Source organism: Glandiceps talaboti, chromosome 16 (genome assembly GCF_964340395.1).
Source record: "Glandiceps talaboti chromosome 16, keGlaTala1.1, whole genome shotgun sequence".
NCBI lineage: Eukaryota > Metazoa > Hemichordata > Enteropneusta > Spengelidae > Glandiceps > Glandiceps talaboti.
The window spans coordinates 4102690-4116972 of NC_135564.1; the positions used below are offsets into that span (position 1 = coordinate 4102690).

At 35.1% G+C, this 14283-nt stretch overlaps 1 protein-coding gene across 1 annotated transcript in view; it reads right to left on the bottom strand.

Annotated features, from left to right (window-relative positions):
- LOC144447692 (atrial natriuretic peptide receptor 1-like) overlaps window positions 1-14283 on the bottom strand; it is a 38224-nt gene that overhangs the window by 6734 nt on the left and 17207 nt on the right. The window contains exons 2-11 of the mRNA XM_078137771.1: window positions 9039-9334; window positions 8225-8369; window positions 7455-7543; window positions 6490-6628; window positions 5378-5465; window positions 4549-4657; window positions 4004-4075; window positions 2114-2191; window positions 762-866; window positions 51-122 (exon numbers count right to left, since the gene is read on the bottom strand). Coding sequence (XP_077993897.1) covers window positions 51-122; window positions 762-866; window positions 2114-2191; window positions 4004-4075; window positions 4549-4657; window positions 5378-5465; window positions 6490-6628; window positions 7455-7543; window positions 8225-8369; window positions 9039-9334 — 1193 coding nt within the window. The remainder of the gene's footprint in view (window positions 1-50; window positions 123-761; window positions 867-2113; window positions 2192-4003; window positions 4076-4548; window positions 4658-5377; window positions 5466-6489; window positions 6629-7454; window positions 7544-8224; window positions 8370-9038; window positions 9335-14283) is intronic.

The following is a 14283-nucleotide window of genomic DNA, read 5'->3' on the forward strand; positions in this document are numbered from 1 at the left end:
TGTCGCATGTATATTTACTCGTTCAAATGTATTTGTATATTGTGACTTACCGCAACTATGTCCTGCATCAATGAATACCTAAACATCCAGTCAAGTTGTATTGCTTCATTTTGTAAAATATCCTGAAAGTGTAGGAATATTTATATAAATCACGAATAATTATTCATAACATCGTAAACATGACTGTAATATTAGGTTTTGTATGCATGTAAATGTCAAATGTTTAAACCAAATATGACAGCTGTATTCCAAATAACAGTAACATACACATATACACACATTTACATACATATATGCACGTCATGTCACGTGCTCTCTCTCACTCTCTGTATGTGTGTGTGTGTCTCTCTCTCACACACACACACATGCATACGTACGTACGTACGTACATACATACATACATACATACATACATACATACATACATACATACATACATACACACACACATACATACATACATACATACATACATACATACATACATACACACATAATAACACACAAACAAACAAATAAACAAACACACATACAAACAAACAAACAAACACACACACACACAAACAAACAAATAAAACAAACAAACGAACAAACAAACAAACGAACAAACAAACAAACTAACAAACTAACAAACAAACAAACAACAAATAAACTCACGCATATAAACAACCATTAGAATGACAGTCACAACATATTGATTGACATAATAGATCATGTCCTCATACAATTTTTAATACTATTTTTCTCAATGTTAATCATACCTGCAAACTCCCCTTTGGACAATATTCATTCAGACAGCAAATTTGTGGATAGTCCACGCATGCACCAACAAAGTTTGTGATATTATTGTGGTGCAGATCTTTCATCTGTAAATACAAAAGATTGAGACAGGAATGGATTACAAAAAGGTACAGAAGGTTATGTGAGTTCAGTAAATGTATAAATCAATGTGTCGTGCTGAGTAGTGAAAATAGTCAATATTTAATGACTATTAAGCGTGATGTCTCTAAGCAATCTAAGCACATCCGGCTTCATAGTTATTAATGCATACTAGTTATTGATGCTATTATATATCAACATTTATACATGGTGCAATACTTAGGCTTTTTTATTCATACCTAACTCTTAATGTAGGTAGTCTTTGGTTCGCTGGAATAGACTTGAGAAGGCATGACAGGGACATGTCAGGGTTCTGTAGAATTAGTTAATTGGGACATATCACAATCATTTGTCATATCGTACAGAATTTGAAGGTCAATAGATAATGCATTTAAATCAAAAGTGTCTTCAGAGCATTTCACATTTTTAGGACTGAACACTGGTCTTTTAAACAAAGTAGTATATAATGTATTGATTATTTTATTTATGTATTTCTTTCTTTCCGTATGACATGTAAATAAAAAATGTAAATGGGGGGGGGGGATGACGAGCATATACGCACTATAGAAGTATATATGTATTTACGTTTGATCATCTATGCTTGAGAAATGCCTGTGTTTTTATCGGCAATGTGTTCGTGACAAATAATGCGTAAATTATATCCAAAGTGTATGCTTTAATGTTAGCACATTTATACATGTATATTAGGTAAAGGTAACATTTACATCCCTACAGTTAAAACTGAATATGGGAAACGGTTCTTTCACTACAGTGGTGCTGTGCTATGGAACAATCTACCCCTATCCATAAGATCAGCTCCGAACCCATCGATATTTAAAAGATATCTTAAGAATGTAGTCTGGTAATGTAATTGGACATTTGTAAAGTACACTGTTCCTCTGTAACTTTTGTCCTAGATTGTCCCTTTTTTGTTTGTTTTTCCGTGTACGTAATCTTGCAAGTGCTGACCATATCCTTATACCGTTTGTGTACTTAGAATACCAGCCGGGAGAGTGGTACGAACAAATATTAGCACTGATAAAGTATTTTGGGGAAATCGTGTCCACAGACAGACAGACAGACAGACAGACAGACAGACAGACAGACAGACAGACAGACAGACAGACAGACAGGCGACAGACAGGCATGCAGGCGACAGACATATATAGACATATAGACTTAGGGATATGCAAAGGCATAAAATACCCTTCCCTTACGAAAAGTAAAAACATACGTGTTTTAGCTCGAGTAAAACATCACGCGTCAGCTCCACTTTCTTCTTGTCGATAAATTTAACCGCTGACACATGACCCTGTAAATGAGCACAGAGCATGATTATTGAGAGAGAGAGAGAGAGAGAGAGAGAGAGAGAGAGAGAGAGAGAGAGAGAGAGAGAGAGAGAGAGAGAGAGAGAGAGAGAGAGAGAGAGAGAGAGAGAGAGAGAGAGAGAGAGAGAGAGAGAGAGAGAGAGAGAGAGAGAGAGAGAGAGAGAGAGAGAGAGAGAGAGAGAGAGAGAGAGAGAGAGAGAGAGAGAGAGAGAGAGGGAGCTTGTGGCGAGAAAGAGAGAGAGGAAAGGAGGCTCGGAACCATGTGAAGCGTAGGTACTTTTGATATCCATCGAAGTACATGATTTAGAGTAATCATTTTACCATTTTAAAAATGTGACATTAATTTATATGTAGTATAACATTTCGTTATGTAATCACTAGTTGATACATATGCAATAAAAACTGTTTAAATTGGTTTGCATTTAAAAACTATTCATTAGTTTGTGTGTCTGACATTTATTTAGCAGCCATCATAGCGGCACTGGCAAGTCAATTTAGTGTAGCTATCGGGTAGTGTTATTTATGAACATATATTAATCATATTTCATATATTGTCCGAGTCTCGGGAAATATGAGGCTAGCATTTTGTGTTCATTTCATCGTTTCATAATTAGTTTCGTTCAATAATGGTAGAACCTGCGACATAATTATTTTTAATCATTTGTTGTATACATACATTTATTTTAAGCGTAGGTTAATGAAACTTTTACATCTGTTCGCCACATGTTATTTCCATGAGATTTATCAATAATTAGTTTCAAATACAGTCCCAGCCTAATTTGAGACTTAATTTTGTGTACAATCTATCACTTTTTTATAACTGCATTAAATGATTACCGTGTAAAAATTCACAATGATTTTTAATCATTTTCGTTGTGTTTACTAGCACACACACATACTATCTAATTAAAAGTGTCATAAAAGATGTTGTAAAAGCTGTGAAAAATATATATTTGCATTTTTACGTCGCTCGTTTTTCCCAATATCTATATTGCTAATATTTAATGTCACGGACCAGCCTCAAGAAATATGAGACTTAATTCAGTGTACATTCTATCCCTTTTTATAATTCCATGTAATAATGATGTGTAAACTGCCAGAAATATTCACAGTAAGCATTTAATCATTTCAGTTTTGTTTGCTATTTACATAACACCATTATAACGTGGCTGGAACTATCATGAATTCAATAATATTTTTTAAAGCCAAGAAACCATATTAACATCTTTACACCACGCATCTTCCCATAAACACTAACGTAAACACTAAAAATGTTCATGTATAGTCCCTTCCACAAGAAATGTGATGCTTTTGTGCACATTTCATCTTTCTATGCTGCCATTTGATAATGATAGTGTAAACGTTGTAGACGTGTTTGCTTTACAAATGTTCACGTATGCATACACCTGATATTTCGTAAGCTTGCTGTGAAATAAATAATACCTTTGTATTAATCGATTCAAGATTGGGGGAAAGATTGCCATTTCAAAAATGGTCATAGCTTTCCCCCGGAAGTTAGACAAGGGACACACAGATGGAAGAGAACAGCACCCTCATTAAGGGTTTATATTGGCTTGTTATTAGAGATGTTGGTCTGATAGTTATTGTACAGGATAGCAATAGTATAAACAAGTTCAATACCCATTTATGAAAACACATCAAACTGACAATCAAATAACTGGTTGCATGTGTATTTGACAGCTGCACAGACAAGAACATTGAGTCTTTTTGATTTGACAATACACTATTTACGATGAGAGTGATATATTGTATTACAAATGTTAACATGTCACTACCTTGTATGTGGCGACAGTTGCAAATATTTGACCTGCCTGTCCAGTATGTATAGAGAGACTCGCCTGGCTTGCCTGGAATATGAAGAAAGGTCGTAAAGGTAAATGCATTATACTGGTAATGGCATTATCGCATAACAATTTACATATTTTGGCTACATTAGGTACGTGCATCCTATAATAGCTGGGATCAATTTTATGGAAATGAATTCTGAAGACAGACACTTGTATAGATACCGATAAATACTGAAATATTAGAATGTGACCAATAAATCGTTGACTGTTGGACATTTTATTCTGTTCTTAGTTCGCATCAATATCATGTGATTGTTTTGGATGGTGACTTGAAGATTAACAACACAAAATACGAAACAAAAAGTAACTAAGAAAGAATGTTCTTGGCCATTAAAAAAAGTATAGCAGACGTTTCGCGATTAACCCTTCAAATACAATAGTCGAAACTGGATAATGTAATCACAACTATGCGATGATACCATGATCAAGCAGTATGGTTTTTGATAATAAAAATTTACATAATTTATTTGTACCATCAATGATAATCTCGACGTAGAGTTGCCTTTATCCTTAGATATGATGACGTCATCCCACTTGATCTTCCACGTCATATTAGCTAATTCTTGCTCCAATTTGAATCGCCTGCAAAAGTAGTATTATGTAAAGAATGAAGATGTTGCGCATATTGTGGTGATAGGAGCCAGCTTTTTAATGTCGTTTTCATGTATGATTGAAAAATAACCTTATCAAATTCATAGATGTATGTTCTACATTCATTGCTTTGTAATTCTACATGACATAACCAGTAGACTCCTGAATAGTTCATCATGACATTTCACCATACTACATAGAGTTATTTCATACCAGGATAGAGATGGTTCAAATTAAGAGATCTGATTGGCCAAGTATCAAACATAACAGTGCTAAATTCGTGGTATAGCATAGTTGGCATGCATCCAAGTGGCCCTGAATGTGAATAACATACTGGTATTTCACGATTGATCTGGGTCACCTACAGCCATGTATCTGGGCCGCATATGTACTGCCGATGGCCTGCAGAACGCAAACTCGTCCGTGTGTAATGTAATGTCCTCCTGTACAGCCGGGTAATGTCGGAAATTTCCGAAGCCGCCGAATTGTCCGGTGTTTACACAACCATCGCATTTAATACAGCGACGCCAAAGACCAATCGGTAGTGTCAGTGACAGTAAATCGTCAACTGGTCAAAACTTCAGGGCGTGTATACAATCCCTAGGATGTGATTCATTGTTTGAAAACATTTTCTCATCAATTTAGATAACTCCAAAAGACATTCACAAACATATTACATGCAATATGTACCATAACTGTGTGATGCATTACCTGTACATTACGAATGCCAAGATGGCAATTGCTATTAAGATGACACCCCCAAATGCCAGACCAATTATCCCAGACAATGGAAACTCCTCTGTTGGAAAAAAGGTATATTTACCAAGTCATTAATTTCGAATCTGATATAATATATACTATGTTTGATCTCTTTCACTCATTGTTATCTAGAAGTTAAAAGATGGGAGCATGAGTTACTACCAAATCAGAAAGACTATACAGTTTCAGGCCGTTTACATCTCACACAACGTTAAGCTGTTTTGTTACGATTTACGCAAACAAAATACAGGCGTACATGCACATGATGAGTTACATTTTATATCACTGTAAACATGAATAAACAGTTTTACATTTGAATCTCCCTTCTTTCATCAGACAGTAATGTTGATTTGTGTTCACAATGAGACACAATGTATCATTAAATATGTGTAGGTGCTATCAGTGTCTGTAGTTTGTTTAATTTGTGACTAAAACAATGTGGTTGTCTCAGACGTAAAAAAATTGTGCTGCCTAATTGAAACTCTATATTCACTCTGGTTTGGTAGTAACATCATGCTGCCTAATTGAAACTCTATAGTCACCCGGATTTGGTAGTAGGTGTCTCATAACTGATTATTACAGTGGTGATTTGATAATATGTAGAATTATATGATTTAACCCACGATGTATATATAATAATTCTGGTGTAAGTTGTATTACTAATTTACGAAAGCTGTAACATGTATTAAACCTTCAATACTTTTCAAGTTAACATTCTTTTGTATGTTTCAATATATTTTTGCCGAGCTATGTATTTTCTCCCTGCAGTGATCTAATGCTAAACATCTCTCCTGCGACAATGATAGCTTTTACTTTGTCCACGGTACGGAACATGTTGCAGTTTCTGGTTCCTTCATCCTAAATTCGTGTATCTGCGATTGTACTGAACTAATTACAACTCATTCCTCAGTTTCGAGCTTGTTCATATTGCCTTCTTAACGCAATTACACACAGGGTCCTTTTCTAATATATAATCACTGAAAGCGAAAAGTAGTACCGTCGTATAATAAGTGCTGTCCATAGCATTATACAAGTTTAGGAAAATGTCATTAACTTTGGCTTACTGTTACATTCAGGCTTTTCACCATAGAAACCACAATATGGTTCATCCTTTGGTGGTCCTACCGCCCCAGAGGGCCATCTAATCGACTTGCCAGGGACAAGGTCGTACGACTTACGAGATCCAAAGTAATTGGCTATAACCTAGAAGATTACAAGGAAGACTTAAAGTGGTTGATCACAGTGTAAATGTAGAAGAAATATATTGAATTTCTCAAAGTTTATCGTTGAGTAGATGGCACAATGTTGTCACAATCAATTGTTACCATGGCTACTTATTGTTCAGCCGGAAGATTGTGGAAGACTTTCATGACATTTGTCATAGTAGCAGTAGGGATTTATTATAATGACTTGTGACAGTTTACAATACGAACACATAAAGAGAAACATTTTCACCCAGACCCTTCGGGTTTATATAAAGTCACTCTAAATCAAAATTTTCCAAAAAAACATCAAATAAAGAGTACAGTTGTCTAGTAAAGAAATTATATAAGTTTTACCACAACAAATCAAATATCTACAAAATTAATTACACAATCTTTATATATAACCTTTCTCTTCTTCTGTTGAAGGCACTTTCAATAAAATTTGCCAGTGGTCGAATACCATTATTGATAACGAATATAAAACTCTGATCAGAACATAAATTTACAAAAGAATTCATTCTCTTTGCTAATTAATTCAAACATAACATTTCTGAGATCGTATAGTTTACATCTCATGACAAAGTGTTTTCCATCTTCCACTTCTCCTAAGTTACAATGGATACATGATCGATTTGAACTAGGTACATTTCTAAAACGACCATCTTCAGTTTGTAATGGCAGTATGCCACATCTTTGTTGGGCTAGAAATGAACGTTGTGATCGTGAGAAGTCATAACTAGCAAATACAGACTAACGTTCTGTATTAAAAGTCACCGCTCAAGTAGACTATTCATGTTAATATCACATACAAATTAAAATCTTACTTCAAATTCTTTGTCTTCATTCATATCTAACAGTGAGAAATCAGATATCCTATCTCCATTTGCATCCATCACAATATCACCAAGGATACCTGGTAAAAATTAAAGGTACTGAATTGAAATTTATTCCACAAGAAAAATCAATATAATCTATGTACAATCTTTGAAAGCAACAGGAAAACAATTCTGACGAGGACCATGGAAATAGAAATTAATCAAAGTCCATGGACCAGACAAAACGTATAGGTATCCCTATAGAGAGCTTTATTGTATTTAAAATCCTAGTTCGCTGTACGCAGGAAGCTGTGTGTCGCATCGAGTTTGTGTCTGGACATTTTCATTCTGTTAGTATTTTATTTATGTCTATGTTGTTGGCTATCTTTAAACATTATACAATAATCTTTACTTGTATCTGTAACATTTCATTTGAACAACATCAGCGAAGTAACTGAAGTAATAACTAAGTTAAAATTGTGTATAACGTGAAAATAGTTTACTGACCAATATTTCAATTTTCTATAATTCGGGAATCTAGTGTACAGAAACTGTCTTCGCAAATACAACGAATTGGACATTGTTGTAACTATCTGGCAGATATTAATTCGTGAGCAATTGATAAATGAGTGAACACTGGAATTAACATAATTACCGGTGGTGTAATCTTTTACCACAGGAGGGCACTCGCAAGTCGGTCAGTCTATGTCAAACACAAATACAGTTTAGCAGCGAAGGCTAGCAGGATAAACCTACCATAAAGTAAAGTAATAACCCACCTTTGAATGTTCGGTCCCACATTCTTCGAGTGAAAGTGTACCCGTCTCTGATATCACTAATATCGCCACCGGCTGATAAGGTCTCATTTACAGCCAGGGAGAACAGTAATACTGTATCATGAAATGAACCTATATAGTAGTTAAACTGAAACAAAGTCAAACGATTCAATTTTGACATTCAGATAGTGTTAACACCTTGCTGTGACTAGCTAGTATTTTCTGGTTTAATGAAACTTGACAGTATTCAGATTATACCTACATACACGTATTTTATGAAATATTGAGAAAAATAATGACAATGGCGAACCTTTTGTCCGTTTCGAATATTACAGAAACAACGACTTAAGCACGCATTATCGTGACGTAGAATGACAAGAACACATCCCATACTTTTAGTTTGAACGTGTGTAACGTAGAGTGTGGTAATAACTCACCTAATTCTGCAGGTCGATCACTAAGGTGTTTTGTATATGCTATGTAATTAGCAGGCAATTTAATGATAATGATTAATATCTTAATATTATCGACATTATTGCTTATAGTATCTGTTTTAAATTATATGAAATCTGATAAAGTTTTGTTTCTGGCCAATGTCGTCAAAGGCAACATTTGTGTATTTTATTGTGACATGAAGAATACTAACAAACATGACACCTTGGCAATGTATAATATACAAACTTTGATAATTTATGTCTGTCATTACGATGCAATTAGAAGTAGACTATTTAATTACCGTCTAACTGTACAATTATCTATGCACATGATAACAATTAACAATTTTATAGGTGATTAATTTGCATATAATGAAACTTACGTCACTTTCAATGAAATCGTAATTGTAGACTTCAATGGATCGCCTTGTAACTTCATCAGCGAATTCTAGATATTCTGATGTTGATGGCACGTACAGTGTAACGGTGTTCAGGGCCTCGTAGGCTTGTTTCGCCACTTCGTCGTATTCGTCTCCTCGATACCACGTGTTCTCGCCGTAGTAGGTATAGGCAACAAGATAGACGTTGAAAAACGCATAGTCGCCATTAATCATACCTTGTTCATGGGCCTTGATTAGTAGTTCTCTGACTGCACCACCAGAGGCTGCGATGATCACAACTGTAATGAAAATTGGGACGTTAAAGTTTAAGGTAGAATGCTCACAGGACCAATTTCCACGAAAATAAAAATCCTCAAAATCTCTCTTAACTTTGTCGTATGAAAGATTATTGCTGTCTTTTTGAAATAATAGAAGAACTTTTGTGTATCACGGGTATCACGAGTCTTATATTTTCCCATAGTGTGAATATTCGGTGGTCTTATTGGATCCTAAATTAATTTTGATATAATTTTGACCGCCTCTACACATTTATTTCAAAACTTTGTACGTTGATCCTTGATTTTTTTTATCTGAGAATGGGGTTTTGTTGTACAAACGTACAGCAAAGTTTTCGTATATTTATTATAGAGGTGCATTCTACGTTAAAAAGCAATTACTTACTCCTAACTCTGGGACGCAGACAAAACATCCATACTAAATGATAGACGTCTGAATGAAATGTCTACTACAGCGTGTAGACTTTGATTCGAGACTTAATTTAATTTTCAAAGTACAATTCATTTCTTTTACACTATTTGCTATATATGCTATTCTGGAATACCAGACAGGTAGTTTGTCCGTTGCTGACAGCTACACACTAGACACGTTTCCGATATCCCTTCCCGAGTTAAATTCATCTAGCTTTTCCAACAACAGTAATCCATACAGATGTCCGAACACAGATCAGCAAAAAACATTACAGTAATGAAAAATGCACTCAGATATTTAATTCAGTTCACAATTCAACACCAGTCCGTTAAAGTATGTTTCCATAGCTAACGACTCATCGTTACTTTCTATAGAACTATAGTGCATGTATTTTGGAGAAAATAACTTGTATATATGCATTCAGAGATGAATTGGGTCTGTCAAAACACCATCAAACAGGGAGAGTTATTAAAATACGAGTAAATATTTTTGAATAAAACTGCGACCTTAGAGTGTTTTGGTCAGTCTGCAGAGACAAGATTGTTGGAGTAGTATTATGTATAATAATTCGAAGCTTGAGACCCCATGTTGATTTAATATATATTCTCGGTCTTGCTTTGGGGAATAACACTCTCTCAATAGACAAGCTTATATAATCAAGCACTTTTATCACAGAACCTGTATCATCAAAAGAGCACGCAACGAAACATTACTAAGTAGGAAAACATTAACAGTGTACTCAAAACATTACTTCAATCAATCGATTTTCACCTGACGTAACCAGATTGATCAAATCGTTTTCATCAGTTTATTCAGTACATAGAGTTCTAGTTTACCCTCGTGCCACACACTACTCCATACTATCCCATGGCAGTCAGTAAACACGCTAACGGCAAAGCAATTATTAAACAGCTCTCGCAGTTGACGAATTTTAAAAGTTTTGGCATAACAGGCAAGGGGCTCTGTAACGCACAATATGTTATGTCTAACTATCTAAAGTGAGAAAGTTGTATTTATTTTGGATGTTTAATCAATATAACAACTTTAGTGTGTTTTTCTACTCTCTATCTGCCAAATCTTTAAAGTAATAACGTCATCAAATGGTTCTAGGAAGAGTGTAAGTACATATACAGGGTGTCCACTGTTTGTTATGTCTCTATAAGTCTTTTTTCTAGTCTGAGTGGTTTTCTTTAATTGAAACTTTCGTTGTGCTCATATCATGGTTCCTATTGTTTCAACACCACACATCCATCCACCTATTTAATAACTATCTATCTATCTGTCTGTCTGTCTGTCTGTCTGTCTGTCAGTCTGTCTGTCTGTCTGTCTGTCTGTCTGTCTGTCTGTCTGTCTGTCTGTCTGTCTGTCTGTCTGTCTGTCTGTCTGTCCGTCCGTCCGTCCGTCCGTCCGTCCGTCCGTCCGTCCATCCATCCATCCATCCATCCATCCATCCATCCATCCATCCATCTATCTATCTATCTATCTATCTATCTGTTTAATATCTATCTGTTTATTCATTTATATGGCTGGCTGGCTAGCTGCCTGCCTGCCTGCCTGCCTGTCTGCCTACCTGCCTACCTACCTACCCACTTACCCCTCTTTTCAAAACTTAATTTCTAAACGGTTCAACTGTTAGTAAATCTAGCTGCACCCAGTATAACCTGTAGACAGCATAATACCATAGACCCTCCACCAACTTGGGTAGAGGGTCTGTGATACTACATATCAACTCACTATGTGTTGTGTACACTGTACGTGCTGTGTACACTGTACGTGTGGTGGATATCATGCCTGTATCACTTCATTACTAACTACTTACCTCTAAAATGACACTGTACTATAGTCTTTTTATTCTTAGAATAGTTGCTCTTATTACTATTTCATGAACCAAAATCAGTATGAATTAGCAAGTTAATATTGAGGTAAATGTAAAGTATTCGATGAAAATTGGGAAAATGTCAAGAGTTCTTGCAAACTGTGTGTGTTATGTCCTTACTTAGTACGGTCAACCCTTTTAATGGAGCGGGTCTTCGTACTGTAAACCTTTCAAGTGAAACACGCCAGTGTACTAAATGAAAGCTGTCACCGCAAGTGCATTTAGCTCAGTAAATTGTCTTAGGGCTAGCGTTGATATAGTTCAACACACGACAAGTTAGTCAAGTAATAAAACGTAAGTATAGCCCGAAGCTCTAAGCAAACCACACAATTGTGTTTTACCAGGGTTGATTAGGAAATATTTTAGTGTAAAAGAAAATCGATTGGTACATATGTTTACAACAGCACTATCAATATTTCTCTTAAAGTGCTCCTTGCAGATTCATTTACTAACGATACGTTATTTCAATTTAGTGACTGCAATGGGTAGATTAATTGTCAGGGCTTGTTAAACAATCCTTGATGAATTCTCAATATCAATGTTTTCCTTCAAAACCGTACCACTCTGGTATTGATATAAATGTAAGATATACCAATTCATGAAATATATTGACCGTGCTGTTGTCTAAGATTTGAAATAACTTCGTCCAGGAAGATATTAAACGTTCAGCCGTCACGTGAAATGAATCGCAATCTTACTTTGGGATGTAGCTAAACTGAGTAAGCATGCCAATGTTTGCTTGTGTATTTAACATGCCGTTAGCAAGTATTCGGAAGTAATGAATTGAACCGTACATATTTGTTAAAGGCTAAATGTATTCCCTCTAATCTCCTTCACAAATATGTGAATTAATCAAGTCTAGATTTATCATAAGCTTTACATCTGTGCCAAAGATAACAGATAATTTGTGCGAGACTAAATATGAGTTTCAATATGCTTGTCTTTTCCCCCAAAATGTACAATTTCAAATAGAATATGACAGACATTGAAGATTTTGCAGAAAGTGCTTTTGAAAAATGCACCATTTTGCAAATGACTGTTGCATATAAATACTCGTTTTTAAAATTTAACTTTATAATTAATTACTTTTATAATTCTGCTATATGCAATTGCTTTCTACCACCCTCTAAAAATGTAATTGATGAGAGAGAAATCACATTTTCAAAAGCGCCACACATTTAAGTTATTGTCTTGAAGGGTTATTTATCACAATCTATGATTTTTTGACAAATACTCATAAACAATTATTTCCATTGGACTGGGAACCATAGGTGGATAAAAATGGCCTAACGCTTAAGTTATACTTTCACTCTTTCATGGACACGTGAATAGCGACTTATCTGATCGTTTCAAATTCTCATGTGTTTGCATCGCAAAGAGAAGCATTGCATAGTTGTGAACAGTTGTTTGGTTCCGGTTACCCGACCCCCATCTCGTTTTTCACACCGAAGCTAAACTTTTTTTACGTATTCGAGAAAAAAATAAGAAAATCGCGAAAATTGTGAAGTCTCGCAAGAAATAATGGATGCGGAAACAGACATCAACTGAAAAAGACAATATAAAACTGTTCTTCCAATCTTTAATGGCTGTACATCTGATGAGAAGAATCCAATAACACAGAGACCATATGAAAAAGATAACTACCTTAACTAGACACTCACATATAAAAAAATATATTTAAAAATAAAACAAAAAATCTACCTACCCCACCTATTTTAAAATTGAATGTAATCGGAACCACACATTTTTTTACGACTTATCAAGATCATTACAAACTCGATTGACTAAGGAGTCAAGCTGACACATATTAACACGAGAAGAACATCAATACTGTCATATTTATGTAGTCTTTATAGTGGTATGTTCAGGAGTTGTACGTTTGACAAGACTCCATGCATTAACACTTATCAATCTTGTATAACCTGTCAGACGAAATAAGGGATGTCAAACTGCAAGCATGACGATTAAAGTGTTCACGACACGTGTCTTATTACGTGTCACCTGGACCGTCACACATGTACAATGTGTAGAGAAGTGTAAAACATTTTAAATAGTTGAATGTTATTCCAGAAAAATGAATCATCACGGTAACCATATAAGATTAAAGATTAAAGAAATGACATTTGATAAGCATCGAATAAATTCTTCCGTTACTATTAATTGACAGGAGAATGAATGCAGTCATTCATACCAGATACGATTTTTTTTCCATTGCATTGTTTTCTGTACCAATACCCCTCAATTCAGGACAAAGCGAATCACGTAATTTCTAAGAAACCCTCTACTATACTATATATGCTATCAATGTCAGAATATATCGCTAGTCTTTGCTATCTCCTGCTCGTCGATCCGTACCGATGCACGAAATCAAACGTCTCAAACTTGGACATCAGAAGAATCCGCAGGTCATGGGTTATTTCATTTACAAGTGATGAGCTGCAAGGAGTTTCGTCATCTATTCTCCAGATGTAAAACTAATGAATTCTGACAGTTTAATCACTTGGTTTCTTGATGACTGGATTTGACTTTTACTTAATTAAACTTGTATAGGAAAACTGTACTTTCACTTACTGACCTTCCATCGCAAACTCACATGCAGACAGGCAAATTAATTCTGACCAAGTGTGATGTTTTTTCTTCAACTAATTTTGACAGAGCATGTCT